Source organism: Cornus florida, unplaced genomic scaffold (genome assembly GCF_030987335.1).
Source record: "Cornus florida cultivar Cherokee Brave unplaced genomic scaffold, ASM3098733v1 CherokeeBrave_3.0.0_Hap2_Chr10, whole genome shotgun sequence".
Taxonomy (NCBI): Eukaryota; Viridiplantae; Streptophyta; class Magnoliopsida; order Cornales; family Cornaceae; genus Cornus; species Cornus florida.
The window spans coordinates 106,679,444-106,697,237 of NW_026775580.1; the positions used below are offsets into that span (position 1 = coordinate 106,679,444).

General features: G+C 33.0%; 2 protein-coding genes across 3 annotated transcripts; both read left to right on the forward strand.

Moving 5' to 3' along the window:
• The first annotated feature begins 4,513 nt into the window (after positions 1-4,513).
• On the forward strand, positions 4,514-9,709 carry LOC132276786 (uncharacterized). Its single transcript, XM_059778396.1, has 2 exons — positions 4,514-5,435; positions 9,394-9,709. The coding sequence occupies exons 1-2, from the start codon at positions 4,752-4,754 to the stop codon at positions 9,553-9,555; spliced, it is 846 nt and encodes a 281-aa protein (XP_059634379.1). The 5' UTR covers positions 4,514-4,751; the 3' UTR covers positions 9,556-9,709.
• Positions 9,710-10,695: 986 nt separating this feature from the next.
• On the forward strand, positions 10,696-16,977 carry LOC132276787 (phosphatidylinositol 4-kinase gamma 4-like). 2 transcript variants are annotated; one of them, XM_059778398.1, is made up of 3 exons: positions 10,696-10,866; positions 11,117-12,582; positions 16,225-16,977. In XM_059778398.1, exons 2-3 carry the CDS (start codon positions 11,206-11,208, stop codon positions 16,600-16,602), a joined length of 1,755 nt encoding a protein of 584 aa, XP_059634381.1. In that variant the 5' UTR covers positions 10,696-10,866; positions 11,117-11,205; the 3' UTR covers positions 16,603-16,977. The 2 variants fall into 2 exon arrangements, with proteins under 2 accessions (XP_059634381.1, XP_059634380.1); XM_059778397.1 differs by having other exon boundaries at positions 10,696-12,582.
• The last annotated feature ends 817 nt before the right edge of the window (positions 16,978-17,794 follow it).

Genomic DNA, 17,794 nt, shown 5'->3' on the forward strand with positions numbered 1-17,794 from the left:
ATAAAATCTAGTATTGCTTTTTAAATATATATAAAATCTATTATTTCTTTTTAAAAGTAATAGTAGGAGTAGTAAAGTGTACTAATAATGTTTTTGAAAAACATTTGTTTCTTTTTTATTAAAAAAAAAAAAAAAAAAAGAAAAGTAAATGGAGTATAACAAGTCTTCTGAAGTCAATTCTCTTTTTTTAACTAGCCGGCTTTTAGCTCGGTTAGTATTTTGTCCACGTCCTAAGGAGGTGGTTGAGGGTTTATGTCCAAATTGGGATAAAAGTGTAAATGTATTTTCGTCAAATAATCAAAAAAGAGAAGAAAAATAAAATATTTAAACTTTTTATAGAAGTTTGGTTAGAAGTGAAGTGAAAGTTTCGGGAAAAGTATGATTTTCGCATCTGAAATTTTTCCTTAAAATTTTTCGTACAAAAAAAAAATTCACTTTTCCACAAAAATTGTGCAATTTATATATTACGAAAAAAAATTCACTTTTCCACAAAAATTGTACACTTTATATATTACTTTCCTATGTTATTTTAATTATCTTTTTTTCTTCTTTATTTAATTAGATAGATTTCCTTGAAAAGGATAGTTTATTTCTTATGTAAATTACTTTTTTATAAAATCATGTATTACTAATTTAATTGTTTGTATTTTTTTTAATGTGTGCATCCAAAATTAATTAATTTTTTCATTTATTATTGAATTATTTTTTTCAGTTTTTTTAAATGTCTTATTTTTTTCTATAATTGATAATGAATAAGAGCTATTATATATATCAATAACTAATTTGTTGATAGCAATAGTGTTAGGTGAAAACTAGTCTACATTATTTTAATAGAATTTGTTTTATACTTAATTTCAAATATTATCTTGAAATAAATAATTGATGATTCTAAAATAATATACATAATCAATCCATGACTTTATTTTCTTAGTGATAATGTTGTAATTAGATATATAGTATCTAATTACATCATTTACAAATAAATAATAAATAATAAAATTTAAAACTAACATAAAAAGAAAATAAATACTTAAACTTTGATAGTCCACTTTACCAAAAACTTATTTTTCTTACCTTAAAAAATAAAAGATCGATAATTCAAGTTTACACAATAATAAGTGAATATATAGAGGGAGGAGAAAGCAAAAAAATGTATTATGATATCAAATAGTATTCTATTCCATATTTCATTATTTCCTTACTAAAATAAATAATTGAGTATATATAATATTTATCTAACATATATATATTTTTTTACTATTTAAAATTATAAGGGTATTTTCAATAAATATAATCATTTTATTTTAATTTTCATGCTATCCAAATTAATAAAATAATATTTTCTCATAACTTTCTTCAAAATATTTCATGCTAACCAAATGCAAAATGAAAACTTGATTTTTCTTTATTTCACTTCACTTTCTTTCACTTTCACTCTTTATAAAATTTTCTGTTTAATCAAACAAACCCAAACGATTTACAACTACTATGTGCAAAGCCCACAAGCAACCGAGTGAATCGGGCCTGACCTAACATAGAGTTTGTGAATTGTCAAAAGGGCCCAATAAAGAAGTGAACCAAGCCCATCGTTCCCAACCATACCTCAGTCCGTCAACCATGCAAAAGACTCAACCGAGTGAATTGGGCCAAACCTAATATAGATTTTTTTTTTTTTTTTTTTTTTTGAAATTGGCTACAAGTTCATGTTTCATATCTCCACATATGTGGTGATTTATTCACATCATAAAAGTAATATGGATGATTATTTGTCCATGACTATCACGTGGGTTAATCCCTTGTAATGTGTACAGGAAATAAAGAATTTGCAATAAGGTTTTGCTCATGTGGTAGTACTCACTAGGGCAAGAATTTGAATTCAGGGAATATAGTGGAAATTTTTTAAAAACAAAAATACAAGAAGAAGAAAAAATGAAAGAAAAATGAATTTTGAAGGAAACAAATTAAATCATGATTAAATAAGGGAAATTTAACCTTTTTAAAAAAGTAATTAAAGAAATTTAAAGAGTAAAAGAGAAAAAGTTTTAAAAAAATTTGAAAACTAATAATTTTAGGAAGAGCATAATATACAAATATATATATATTTAATAAAATAAAAATCATATATATAGATAGGGCGGGGCCAGGCCAGAGGGTATGTGGCTCTTCCACCCCGTACTCACACCTTCTATTCCAACCTTACACTCTTTCTTTATGAGAAAAAATAAACAATAATATTAGTTACGAGGAAATAATAATAATATTGATAATTAAAATATAGATCTAAATGTAAACGATACCATTATTGTATAGAAAATATAAAGTAAAGAAAATAATTTTGTATTTATATTACAAATTAGAAATAAGTTTGTCCGAAATTATTTGCCTCGGTACTTAAGAGTATGAGTGACAAATTACGACACGACATGAGTTAAAAGAGTTTAAGTTTGGCATAAATGGGTTTAGGTCATAAAATGATCGACACGATTAACTCATTTACTTAACCGTGTCGGGTTAGGGTTGAAGGGTTTAACCTGTGTAACCTGTTTATGACCATTTAACTCAATATGTTATAATCGTGAATATGACATAAGTAACGTGTTACATGTTTAAACCTAATTATTATAGATAGTTAAGTCATTTCAACATAAACATTGTCTATGTTTTATGATTTTTTTTTTTATTTTGAATATTTTGGTTCAATTATGAAAAAAATATATATATTTTGGTTAATTATGGTAAATTTTTTTTATTATTTATTATTTGATTAAATATTAAATGTCTCGTTTTGATAAACAGGTCATTAAACAGGTTAACACGTTTACCTATTCAATAAACGGGTTGAGTTAATGTTGAGAATTTTTGACACAATTATTAAATGAGTTAGATTTGGGTTTACCTATTTAGTATAATACTCTTACATTGACACGATCCACAAACACGAATTGCTACCAAGAGCATAAGATTAGGACTGGATTAAAATTGGAGCCTTAATTTATTTTAGACTCGATTTTGATTAAGGTTTACTAATTTGAGCAACCAGAAATATAAGAAATTTTAACATTTTTATATTTTTTTAGGTCTACACGTTGTTTATGTAAAATTAAACTATATGATTTATTGTATCATAGGTATTGACTTAATTTTGACATGCTTGCTTTAAAATTTAAAATAAAAAATTATAATAATTAAATTTTAGTTAAAGGATATATATATATAAGATTTTTGAGTTTTTGCAAAATTTTAATACGAAATAATATTATTAATCCAACAAATTTAATCATTTAAAGTCTAAAAAATATCTTATTTGTACACTATATTAGTGGTTTTGTTTCATGTCACGTATATTTTAATATTTAATATTTTAAATATTTATTTATTAATAGGATAAAATTTTGGATGACCCAATAGATTTGAAAATTTCACAAAACTTGTGGGCGAAGTGTCCCTAGCCTGGCCCTGCCCATTATATATAAAGAATTTTTTTATATATTTTATATGTGTATACGTGCAAGAGCGGAGTCAATTAAAGTTCAGGGGCACGTGCACCTGCCTTTGTTCCATTTTTTTCCACTTCTTTAATTAAAATATTATTAATTAATATTTTAATTATTGTATTTGTAAGTATATTTGATTATTATTATTTTTTTCCCAATATATATGGAATTTTTGTATATAATGACCCCATAAAATTATTAGTTTTTAAAATCATCTCTTATTTTTTCAATTTTTTTACTAATTTACTCTTCAAATTCCTTAAAAAGGTTAAAGTTTCTTTGTAATTATTTCCTTTTTAAGTTGGCATTTTTCTTACTTTATTTTATTTTATTTTATTTTTTTTCCCTTCTACTCTTTTAAATAATTTTTTTTCTTCTTAACATTGTGTCGCCTAAATTAAAATTCTGACTCCGTATGTATGACAGGAATTGAAATACAATAACTTTCTCAAAATTTTGATTTGACATTGCCTGAAGTGTTACAGCTCAGAACTTGTGTTTTGTTCAAGTCACACACCTATACAAATTAATTATTTCCTTTTTAAGTAGGCATTTTTCTTACCTTTTTTTTTAATTTTTTTTTTTTTTTTTTCCCTTCTACTCCTTTAAATATCTATATCTATATTTATATATATATATATATACACACACTTGATATTGTGCTCTTAAACTAAAATTCTAACTCGGCCTTGTGTGTACGAAGGAAATTGAAATACAATAAATTTCTCAAAATTTTGATTTGACATTGCCCGGAGTGTTACAACTTAGAACCTATATATTCTGCGGATTCATATATCTTCCACAATTTAAATAAATAAATAAATAAAAATGCCGCAGCTCCATAATTTAAATCCCACATATTTCATAACGCCAATAGCTACGTATAAGACGAGCCTACTCGATGGTGTATAGTAAGATAGAGTTCGAAGAAACGAATGAACTGGTGGAGCCGCAATTTCGGAGTCTTGCGCTGGTATGCGTTGGGGGAATCTAATGACTAGATTTTTTTTGATAAATAAAAGACATTCTCCGGAACTGGACCGGGAGGTCTCAAAATGGCATATTCCTTAGGATTAGGAATTAGGATTTAGGAGTTTAGGACAGGAGGTCTCAAGCATATTCGATATAAACTTTTACGACTCTAAGCTTTCACAAAAGTTCGTCTTTCTCCCAAACCCCAGAAACTTCGAAGACTGCTTTTCTCTCTCCTTCCTCTGTTCCGATGCAGATTGAATTCAATAATAGAGTCCTGCTCTCATGGAATCTGTTGTAATAAAATCGTCATTCATCAGTCTCAACCTCTTAAACCCTAAAACCTCTTTTTTCAAATTCACCCATTTAAGTAAACTCAAACGCTCTTCGATCTCTGTCTCTTACCGACCTCGTTCAAATCGCCAAAACCCCGAATCAAAATTCAAAAATTACGATCAACCCGTCAGTTCTTTTTCAATCTTGGTTCCACTTCTACAGAGCATCAAACTTTTAGCTGCGAAAGTTGCAGTGAACAAATGGGTATCTGTAATTCGAGGATTTAGAGATTCAGAGACTGTTGAAGAAGATGTCAATGGTGATTATATGAAAAATGGAGGGTTTGGAGTCGCACTTTTGACGGTGACATCGACGTCTAAGGACCGAATCAGCCCATTCGTAGCGACATTGGCCTCAAACCCGACTTTTGTGTCTGGAATGTTGGCTTGGTTGATTGCACAGTCGTTGAAGGTGGTTTTGAATTTCTTTGTAGAGAAAAAATGGGACTTGAGGATCATATGTGCCTCTGGAGGAATGCCTTCTTCGCATTCGGCACTATGTACAGCTTTGACAACTTCTGTTGCAATCTGTCATGGAGTGGCTGATTCTTTATTCCCTGTTTGTTTGGGATTTAGTTCAATTGTCATGTATGATGCTATCGGTGTTCGTCGGCATGCTGGGATGCAAGCAGAGGTAATTGGTTGCTTATTCTTCTTATTTTATTATTTTATTTTCAGTAATGTTTGATTTCGTTTATGAATGTGCATTTACAGCTAGCACACCAAATTAACCTGTTGAAACACATAATTATGACTATTGGGTAGAGTAGATTGGTCGAACATTAGATGATTCTTTTCTTAGTAGGTTTGTTGAACCTTAGATGAAGAAATATGGGTATTTATTTTATTGTTTCCATACCTATTGAAGTTACTGATTCAATGGTTTGAACATGGGTTAATCAGATGGTTGGTGTCAACTATTAGGCTACAATCGTAGTTGCTTCTGTAGTTTAGGTAACCTTAGTGCAGCTCGACTGCCCCTCTTAATAACCTGGAAGTCTGAAACCCAGTGTTCAATTGTGATCAATGCAGTATTAATTAAGTGGCAAGACTTGGGGGATGTTTGGTAACCAAATTATATTTCTTCCATTCAAGGAAAAAGCACAAACATTTTTGTGGGGCTATGATAAATTGAAACTCTTTCGCTACTCAGTACATGCTTTTAGATGTTGGCGATTTGATGGCATGTCATTTTAGTTTATCTCGCGGAGTTCCTAAATTTTGTTGATGAATTAAACAAGAACCGTTCACTGCCGGACCAAATGTGTCAGGGGCAAAGTTGGGGTATGCAAATTTTAGGTTTGCATTTTTGCGTGGATTTTGTAAATATAATCCACTGTATAAGCTGAATAAATTCTCAGTAGCCTTCTCAATAAAAAGAGATGTTTGTGGGTGGGGGGGGGGGTGGGGGGGGGGGGGGGGGGGGGGACATGCATGCACCCGCATTTGTCCCTTATGGAGACTTTAACCCATATCCTTGGTAATGTTAGAAATCTTCATTTATCAGTAAGATTTCATTTTATGCTATTATGCCTATCTGTTGTTGGGTCACTGCGATTCAGTGTACTGATGGGAGTATGCTGATGACATGGTGTGCTATTTAAGGTTTCAGCATTTGCTTACGAGTTCAGGTTCAATATTGTGTTTTTCCTATATAACGACTTCTTAACTTTGAGTAGATTAGTTGTTGATGGTATATTATAAAAGTTGCACTTTCCAACAGCTTTATTTATTAGAGTCGTCCGTCGTCAACATAATGTTTGGTTGCAGGTTATGTTTTTGAATAACAACACTTCCACAATAATTATAATGGTAATATCCACCGACTTCTCTGAGGTTTCGTCAATATACACTGACCTCTCATCTTGTTTGCCAAATCAGACTTGTCAGCTTTGTAATTACGTTTCTATCCATATATATATATATTGAATAAACATGTCTTCCAATGACAGAATTGGATTTTGAAAGTTACAAAATTGTTGACAGCAACAGTTTTCGTCGTTGACAGTTAACGAAGGGCATGTATGTATTATTTACATACAAATCTGAAGGGAGGTAAGTGTAATTTGGCAAATAAGGGGGAGGTCAGTGTATATAGATGAAGGGGGGTTAGTGTAATCTACCCCTAATTATAATAGATTCTCGCGTCTAGCACATATATGGTGGGTAGTTTTGGTAAACATAAATTCTTAAATTGCACCATCTCCAAGCTTTCAAAATTGTTGAAGTTGGTTGTAAGAGCTTTGATGTTAGTTTTGAATATTTTGGTCACTTTGCTTTAGATGTTCCGTTATTTATATAACCTCATGTTCATAAGAAGCTTTAAATAGAGGTGAAACAAATTTGTCATTGGCTTCACCTTAAATGACTTGTTGTTCTTCTTCTTCTTTATATGTGTGTGTGTGTGTGTGTGTGTGTGTGTATTGTCCTGTAATGAGGGAAATGTGTTGGTTTCAAAACTAGGTATGATGTACAAATAAATACCGAGCTTTTACCTCAAGTGATATCTCCTCTTCCTCCCCCCATACGCGAGGATGAGGGTTCAACCTTGCCTCTATCCCAAACGAATGGGGTCGGCCGTTAAATATGGAATATGGTTACTATTTTGAGGTACAAGGTCAAAAATGATTCTAACCTGCACAATTTTCAACAAGTGATTTGCTTTACCTTGCTCTAGCCAATCAATAGGTAGGTTTTTGTTCCCTACAGAATTTAGTTATCTGACTATGAACCTAGTGATCTGATAGTGTAGAAATCAGTGATGGGGTATAATATGATCTGATAAGAATCTGATTCAACTACAAGTAATTATATTTTAACATTATATTTTTAGCTTTTTATATTTGCTGTTAAATCTTTAACAATCTGACTTTTCATTTGATATACATAAAACCAATTACTTGGATTTTCCATCGCACTCTCTCTCTCTCTCTCATGCTGAATTAAGCTTTCTCAAGGACAGCCTATCTCTTTTGGATTTTCATACTTATCTCTCCTTTCTTGCATCCTACTTTATCAAAATCTTTTTCCCTCTTTTGCCAAAAACCATATGTTTGTTATCTATTTGTAAATCATATTGTCTTTATTATCATCTAAGGCAAGTTTCAATTTGATTGATTATCTATTAATATGGATGCTCTTAGTTTGTACGCTTTGTAGCAAAGATTGATTTTGATTCAAATTAGGATCATTGGATCACCACATCCTGTCAAATTCAATCAGTCTATACTCTATAGGCATACCTTAGTGTTATAGAGTACAGGGTCAGATGAAATGATTTTTACTTGCTTAAACCCATATGATTCAATTGCCAAGTTTCTGTAGTTTAGAATCAACAAGATAAATCTGAGTTGCATGAGATCCCGGTATGTTGCATGATGCATAAATATTTGTTAGTTGAAATCCTTTGTTTAGTTCTTTTTCATTTTAATTATTTCATTTATAAAAAATATGTATGCATCTTTGTTTATGGTGTTTTGCTTGTGGAGGAATCATATGGCCCAATGAGTGGGTTAGATGGTTGTGTAGTGGTAATTACGGTGCAAACATTAGGGGTTTTTTGTTTCTTTGACCCATTTGTTCTGCTGTCTTATGAGGTTTAGAATGTCCAGAACAAAGTGATTGCCTTATGGTTTAAATTGTAGTGTTTAAAGGTGTGTTTGGCTTTAACCTTGACACTTGCATCTAGGCGAAGTTTTGGGGAATGACATTTTGGTGCAGCTTCCCCTCCTTTCTTCTGCTTTGAAATTTTGAGATAAAAATTTACTATTTTTAATGTGTTAGCTGGAAAGGAAAGTTAAAATTGGTTTTACCTCACATGAAGTGCTCTTTTGATATTTTAATTGTTTTTAGATCATATACAATTTATATCTCCAACTGCCTTGTGTCTATTTATTGCAATCTAAGTTGTGAATGTCAATTTTCACTTACAGACTTTACAGTATGTGAATTAAAGGCTAATCTTATTGGTTGCTTGTTACATCATTGTTAATTTGTTTAGACCTTGTAATAGTGAATCGGTCTTGATTTTATTATTTTTATGTGTGTAAATGTGTTTACTAATTTCATACTAATCAAAAAAAAAAATATGTGTTTACTAATTTCATGAATCTTTTTTAGTTGCTATTGTCTTATAAGGCTCCCATCATTATAGGGTTTGGCAAGGGTCAAATGTACACAGCCTTACCTCTGCATGGAGAAAGCTACTTCCGGTTGTGAACCTGTGACCTCCAAGTCACAATGAAGCAACCTTACCATTGTGCCAAAGCTTCACAGCTTTGAATTATAAGTCACTTATGGGGGCTTAGGGCTTATATCCTTGCTTCACATGCTTATCTCTTGAACTGGTCTTTCTAGTTTCCCAATGCAAATATGTTGCCACAGGGTACTGTGGGTGGGATCTACAAACTATCTGGTTCCTACTCCCTAATTCGTTACAACTCATGCAACATTATATCTGATAGCGAGTTTTAGTTATTTGAAATTACATTAGCCAGCTTGGTACATGGCTTATCTCATATATGTATAAATATTGTGTTATTTTTGTTGAATTGTGGTATTTCTGCTTCCTAAAATTGTGCTGATGAACTCAGGTTCTTAATAAGATCGTTGAGGACCTGTTTCAAGGGCATCCTATCAGTCAAAGAAAGCTCAAGGAACTTCTTGGCCACACTCCATCCCAGGTTTTTGCCGGAGCTTTGCTCGGCATGGTGGTTGCTTGTATTTGTTGTCAGGGTTCGTTGGTTGCTATGTAATCCGCTTCTGAAGATAATTTTACCAAGCCCATGTGAACGATACTTGAGTCTCACATTTGAACTGATGAATTATTGGATTGTATTCTTACCCCCCAAAACTCTATAATGTGAATGAAAGTTATGGGATTTCATGATCTCTAACCCTTTTCTGATACTTTCACCAACTCAGACTGATATATTTCAATCGGAACCAATTTTACAATAATAAATTAATTTGACAACGTCTACTGCAGTTTCAAAAAAAAAAAAAAAAAAAAAACCCCACTCGTGAATCGTAATAACATGAGAGGGATATAGGTGAGCTTCGTTAATATTCTTTCATTGTTTTATGTTTTTTTCTTTGTTTTATGTTTTTTTCTTACAATTCTTCTTCTTGTAAACTCTGTAACAAATTCTTTGTTCTATTTTTAAGGTGCTTTTGAGAAATTTAATAATGAGTTTTGAGGCTTGGCAAATAACAATGTTTTTGGCAAATAAAATCAAGATTATTTCCAGCAGCAATTAGTCATTGTTCGGCGCGGTTGGCGGAGTTCACCACCTAGCCTTTAAAATTTCTAAATTATTTATTTGAAATTTAACAGTTAAGTTAATTAGTTTTTTTTTTTTTTTTCAAAGATGTTCTAGGAAATATATAATAGTCTTTTGACATTGCCTTTTTTAATGGGAAATGAATTTTAGTGCATTAAAAATAATAAAATAATTTTACTGGCCTATATCTAAGGATATAAAAAACACCACTGTCATTATCTTATTTGGATTAACACCAGTTACTATTTTGTTTGGATTAATTTGCTTACAAGAGCACGATGGATAATTATAGTTACTCTGTTGTTTGGATTAATTTGCTTATAAGAACACAATGAATAATTATAAAATAATGACGTGGTCACGTGACACACTTATTACTCTTAAATAAAGGATTGGTGTTGAAGTGGCACCCCTTTTTAGTAAAATTTATTTTTATTCTTTTTTATTTTCGCAAAAAAATGTCTCTCATACTCGATTATCAAATTAAGAACAAAATAGGTGGAAATTTACACAATAGTTTCGCTTCCGTGGCGACTTGTAATTGGCCGAATGATGTAATAATTTCCCCCTTTTAAAAAATTGAAATATTGCATGCAAGCGTGTCTTCTTCAACACTTCTCTCTCTGCATCTGCCATTATGATACCAGAGCAAAAAAAATTCCAACGGTCCAACCCGTTAAAAGCGTGTACATTGTTCACCTCATCGCCGATTAATCATTCATCGCTAATATATTTGCTCTCCATCTTATCTTCTTTCTCCGGTTCTTGCTCTCATGTAACCTGGTAAGAATCCCCTACTCTCTCTCTCTCCCACACTTTAACCTCATTGCAAACCGTAATTATTGCATTCACATTCATGATTTTATTGTGATTAGTGCTCAATCTCCAAAAGACGTAGCTTTTCCGAAACGTTTCGGGTTATATTTTTAAACCGTAATTGTTGTTGAACGATATGAATCTCTAGGGTTTGCATTTGTTGGTCCGTTTGAAATTATTTGTGCATATTAATTGTTAATTGGGTATTGGATTTCAGAACCGTTGTCCGTTCAATCATGGCTGAAATCTGATAGTTCGTCAATTGGGTTATTGAAATTTTAGGCTTAAGAATTTCTTTGAATTTCGATGGTCAAAATGTCGTCTTCTGGTGTTGCAATTACTCCCATTCAAAATGAATCTGTGGTTTCTCCTGATTACATACATAACCATCCCTCAAGGGAATCCATTTTAATTTATGTGGCTGTGTCGGGTAATATGATTCCAATGCGGGTATTGGAGTCTGATTCGGTCGAGTCAGTGAAGCTTCAGATTCAGTCCTATAAAGGATTTGTTGTGAAAAATCAGAAGTTGGTTTGTGGAGGACGAGAACTGTCACGGAGCAATTCTCTCGTTCGGGATTATGGGGTCACTGATGGGAATGTTTTGCATTTGGTTCTCCGTCTCTCTGATCTTCGTGTCATCAATGTGAGGACATCTTGTGGAAAAGAATTCACATTTCATGTTGAACGGTGCCGAGACGTTAGGTACGTCAAACGTCAGATTGCTAAAAAGAAGAATGGTTTGGTTGATCTTGATGATCAAGAGGTATTATGCAATGGTGAGCAGCTGGAGGATCAGAGATTGATTAATGATATTTGTAAAAACAATGATGCTGTGATTCACTTTTTTGTCCAGAAATCTGCTAAAATTAGGGCTAAACCTGTTGACAAAAACTTCCAGTTGTCTATTGTGGCATCAGACTCATCACAGTTGAATGATCCAATAGTTAATGAAGTGAATAGAGGAATTGAGAGTGAGTCTGAAACTGACAACAATATTGTTGTACCTAGAAAGCCTCCTGATATAAATTTTTGGATAAAACCTGTGATTGTTAATCCAAAAATCGAAATACCTTTGGCTATTTGGGATTTGATTAACTCTACCTCTAAAGGGTTAGATAGATTGAAGTATCCAATCAGGTCCTCCGAGGGTACAGGAGGAGCATATCTAATGCTGGATGCATCAGGGAGCAAGTATATCTCTGTTTTTAAGCCCATTGATGAGGAACCTATGGCTGTGAACAACCCTCGGGGGTTGCCCTTGTCAGTTGATGGTGAAGGATTGAAGAAGGGTACCAGAGTTGGAGAAGGTGCACTAAGGGAAGTTGCTGCTTACATTTTGGATCATCCAAAGAGTGGTCACCGTTCATTTTCAGGTGAGGAGAAGGGCTTTGCTGGGGTCCCCCCTACAGTGATGGTCAAGTGCTTGCACAGAGGATTTAATCATTCAGAGGGTTTGAATTTCAAGATTGGATCCTTGCAGATGTTCATGGAAAACAATGGAAGTTGCGAGGATATGGGGCCTAGCACTTTCCCCATGGAGGAGGTACACAAAATTTCTGTCTTGGATATAAGAATTGCAAATGCAGACAGGCATGCAGGGAATATTTTGGTTAGCAAAGATGGGGCAGATGGCCGGACTGTGCTGGTTCCGATTGATCATGGGTACTGCTTGCCTGAGAGTGTAAGTGTTCTTCTTATTTTACACTTTTGCTGAACTGCTGCATTAATTGCAACCTTATGTATTGCATAAATGCTGTTATATTTGTACTTGGTTGCTTTTTTCTTAGAGTAATGTTGTTATTTTGACTACTTTCTTTCATTTATTGCCATGCATAAGTTTTTAGGGTTAAGTGATCCATCTTCTCTGCACTAAAATCATTTTAACGATCCTTTTGAAATGGGATGAAGTTTCATGGAGTGGAATATCTGGGAATGTACTTTGATTGGTGACATGGTGCAAACTTCATTTTGTTTTTTTGCAGTTGTTTAGGATTAACTTCTGTTATTAGTAAATTATATAAAAAGGCATTAAAGAAGGGGTTGAACCATGTAAATGTGAATAAGGATCGTTTGACTGTTTGGTTCACTGTTCCTATTGGTCATTTGACCTTTTTAAGCCAAAATTTATCAAAAATGGCATTGGAGAAAAAACCTATAAATAGGATCAAGTGGTTTATTTCACATTACAACTCACTTAGTTTCTCTTCTCTTGCTCATTACTCCATATCCAAGCTCTCATTGTTCTTAACTCTCAAGTGCTCAAATCTATCTCTTTTAGCTATTTATTGTATACTAATTATTTATGATATGGAACATGATTGAAGAATTTTCGAGAATTTGGTCTCTCAAAATTTCGAAAGATCTCTGACACTCCATTTTTAATTTGTTTTGGGTATTGTTTTTACAAAAATCATTATTTACAATAATAGCTGGATATCTTACTTTTAGTTGTTATTTGTTTATTTATTACATTATAATGGAACCGTTATGAAGTGTCTTTGAGAAATTGAGACATAAAGAGTAAAATATCTACAATCTCTATCATTTATGATAGCCATTTTTATGATGAAATTTATAATTCATAAGTTGTAAGAATAATACTACGAGTTGTATAGTTATACATCACTTATAACTATAACACTTTACATACTTATTTACCATAATCCTCAAATTAAAGTGTATAGTATTGGTATCATTTGCAGTACTTTAACCCAAAGATTTTATATAAAATTCAAATTAATGAAAAATGTGTTTATATTTACATACTTTTTATTTTTTTGTTGTATATATTAGGTATCATGCATAGGTTTTTGTAACTTATTTTGATTATTAGGGTTCCTCTGTCTAGTCTAATAAATATTAGGCAATCTTTATCAAACTTTCTTCAAGTCTGTCTCATAGCATATAATTTACATACATATATTCCTTTTTTGAATATGATATACATGATGTATGTCACAACCAACTATTCAACAAAGAGATATGAATTAACAGAAATTAGTGAGTGAAACCATAATTTACGGACAATTTTGAGAGATGAAATTGAGAGAGAGAGAGAGAGAGAGGAGTTTGAAACTTAGCAAGAAAGACTACTGCCAATTGTTGATCGGTGAACGTTAAAGGTGTCATTGAAAGATGAGAGCGCAAAGGATCATAGCATAAACTTCAACTTGCGAAGTTTAAAAGAGAACCCCATTCAATTGATTTTAGTAAAACTTGTAGGAGGAAATAAAAACCCTAAAATAGCATAGAAAATTTGGAGAGAGAGAGAGAGAGAGAGAGAGATTGAGAGATTTAAAGAGAAAAAGGAGAGAGAAACTCACTTGTTGAAACTAGAAAGTGGTTGGTGTCGTGTGAATTCTAGAGACCGCAAGCTTGAAGAGTTGAGAGGAGTGTGTGAGAAAGGCAAAACAGAATAGTACTCCTATGAGTAGACTCTAACGACTAGGCTCAAAAGTGGAAGATTGAAGTCTTTGAGTGGCGTGAAGCTTACTTGGGAAGCCACCACTAAATAATTTTAATAATTCAATTGCTTAGATATTTTGAATCTTTGACACTATCTATATATAACATGTAAGACATATGATATATAGATATATATTATAATCGAGTTCGAGTTCTAGCAAACATGTTCACGAGCTTGATCTAGTTCAGTAAATCTTGGAGCAATTTTCATCACAATTTCTTTAAGTCTCATCATATAATCTGCATACGAGCTATATATATATTTTTTTATATATTATTTAGATTTATACAAGTATATGATGAAAGAGGAGAAATATGTAAAAGGTTTGAATGAGATGTATATATTATATTTCTTCTTGGTATCAGAACCAGGGTGGTCTGACTGCAATGAGGGTATTGCAAGTTCGGCACCACCCATTCGAGAATGCTCTAAGGAGACATCCCCCATCCGGGAGGTGTCGAGTTGGCAGGGTTGTCCGACCTTAATGAGGGCATTGTAAGTTCGAAACCACCCATTCGGAAATGGTTTGAGATGGACATTGTTGATTCTTTCATCTACATTGTTTAAACATATGTATGAAGGGGATGGTTTGAGGAAACATTGTTGATTCTTCTATGATTTTATCTACATATGTATGAAGGGAAACGGTACGAGGAGACATTGTTGGTTGTTTTGGGTTTGAGAAGACATTGTTGGTTGTTTTGGGTTTGAGGAGACATTGTTGGTTGTTTTGGGCCTAAGGAGATATGGTTGGTTGTTTTGGGTTTGAGGAGACATGGTTGGTTGTTTTGGGACACTTTGATTTGTTGATTGGCACTTTAAAAGCATCGCTAATCATATTTGCAGATTTGCACGTGTTGGCAAGACCGGGTTTAAGGATGCATTGTCCAAGTTGGGCGTCTCAGACATCCATGCACCAACTTGAGGGGGAGTGATAGCCGAGATATGATAGACGCAAATCATGGGATGTGATATTATCTGAGATATGAATCATATGATCGCCACAAATCATGGATTTGACTTTATTTACGCATATGTCTAGACATAGAATATGCACTGATTTTATTTAGTTTCCTTTATTGTAATATTAACATGTGCTCTTTTTATTATATTTCTTCTCATTCCCACTTTAATTTTCCTACCAAACAAAAGAATAGTTGGAATGGGCATTCCATTCCATTCTGCTCTTGTATACCAAACGCAATATTAGTATATATATGCAAGTATAATAAGTGTTACAGTTATAAGAAATACATATAACTACAAAAAAGGATACTTGTAAATCTTAACATGTTATAGACGAGTACTTAACAGGAATTATAAAAAAAAATGTTATAGACAATTAAGCATCTTAGTTGTAGAGAAGAATTTTTTTAAGAAGTCTTAACAGGTTATTGGTGGGGATTATATTGTGGTCCTTTTAAGTTACGAGAACAAGGTCCAATTAATCTAGCTCTTGCTGTCATAATTAGGGTCCAAACCAAAATGCAGCACCCATTTTCGTAAATTTATGTTGAGGTCCTGGGTTATTGCATAGGCCACTTCTTTTAGATGGAAAGATTCAGAGATCAATTTCAAATTGCCTGACATTAAAAGGTTGTGAGATCAATTTCATATTGCCTGACATTAAAGGTTGTGAGAAATAGAATCAACTAGTTACCACCTGACCTACTGGGATGGTGGTTGAATTCTATATTTTATGAGATTTATCTAAGATACATGATAGAGTTGCGTCATTGAAAGCCTTTTAATTATTACTTTCATCTCTCTGCCTATAATTTGAGCATTCCGCTTTTTGCTTTGTCAGTAAAATGTTCGGTATTTTGATTGATGTCTCACTTTTTGTCATCACTGCAGTTTGAAGATTGCACATTTGACTGGCTATACTGGCCACAAGCTCGCCAGCCTTACAGCCCAGACACCATTGAGTACATAAAGTCGTTGGATGCTGAAGCAGACATTACCCTTCTGAAATTCTATGGATGGGAATTGCCACTTGAATGTGCCCGTATACTCCGCATCTCCACCATGCTTCTGAAGAAAGGGGCAGAGAGAAGACTTACTCCTTTTGCCATTGGAAGCATAATGTGCAGAGAGACCTTGAAGAAGGAATCGGTGATTGAAGAGATTGTCAAAGCAGCACTGGACTCAATGCTCCCTGGCACAAGTGAAGATGCATTCCTTGAATCGGTCTCAGAGATCATGGATCGCCGTCTTGATGAGATGACCAAATAAGGTCTATGGAGAAGCTTGGTACACAAAAAGTGTCTATATGCACATAATGTCGTATTATATGCGAATGTGAGGCAATTGGCAAATGTGAGTTTCTATTCGCGTACTTCAACTCCAAGAACAATTTATTTGATTCTGTCATTCCCAAGTCTTTTAACAGTTGGCTGAAATCGACTTTGGGAATTATGGATTTACATAATAATATATAGAATAACATGCTCTTTCAATTTTAAGGGTTACAGGAATAACACAACTTGTACGGTATATGGGATTCTGCTAATTCTTGTGTTTTTATCCTTCATTGTTGTTCTAGACTGATAGGAACATTCATATCCTATAAACAAGCATTAGTGAGATATATAAACCTGCTGTTTTCTACATTGAATTTTCCGTTGGACACAAGTTGGTTTGTAGTAATATTATCTATAATATTATTGCTTCCTAATGTTAATCTTTTGTTCTCGCAACGTTGTGACCTGAAAGTCTTGGAAAAAGAAGAAGAATTATTTGGTCACGTGAATGTACTTGGATTGAACTGGACCTACCATATGGTGGGTAGTTGTGTTGTGGGTCACACATTCTGTTTCTCTAATCCTGACTTGGAGCTTAATTCATGCGATTATGCCAAACGTATCTCTTACTCAAAGCTTCAGCTTTCTACACCAAAACAAGGCATCAAAGCAAAGTTTTGTGTGTACTCAAAACACAGTCCCCGTCCCAATTGTTTAACCTATGCGGATGGAATTCGGATTCTCACTAGTTTAAATTCAGTTTCAACACAATTCAATCAAATTAGTCTCACTCAAAAACTGCTCTTGACTAATCAAAATGGTGCATGTTCATTTATTGAGGTACGCTCCGGCTCACCCAATATCTTCCTATGAATAGAGGTCTCCGTTGCCAAAACAAAGAGAAGAAATTTATATAGTTGAATGGTAATATCTAAAATCTAAACTCATGCTATTAACGAGATTGAGATGGTCTTTACTGTAAGATCACAGTTGCACAAAGCATTCCTCTTTGTAACATTGAGGGCATATTTGGGGGTGGTGAAATGTATTGGAATAGAATGAGAATGGGGTGAGAATGGAATGAGACATGGAATGTGTAAAAATGAAATCTTATTCTAATTCCTATGTTTGGAAAGGAAGTTAGAATAAAATGAATTTATATTGTTTCTTTAAATTACATTTTA

Coding starts and splice junctions, on each gene's coding strand:
- LOC132276786 (XM_059778396.1), top strand. CDS start 4,752: ATGGAATCTGTTGTAATAAAATCGTCATTCATCAGTCTCAACCTCTTA. Junction 5,436..9,393: donor ATGCTGGGATGCAAGCAGAG/GTAATTGGTTGC, acceptor TGATGAACTCAG/GTTCTTAATAAGATCGTTGA.
- LOC132276787 (XM_059778397.1), top strand. CDS start 11,206: ATGGTCAAAATGTCGTCTTCTGGTGTTGCAATTACTCCCATTCAAAAT. Junction 12,583..16,224: donor GGTACTGCTTGCCTGAGAGT/GTAAGTGTTCTT, acceptor TCATCACTGCAG/TTTGAAGATTGCACATTTGA.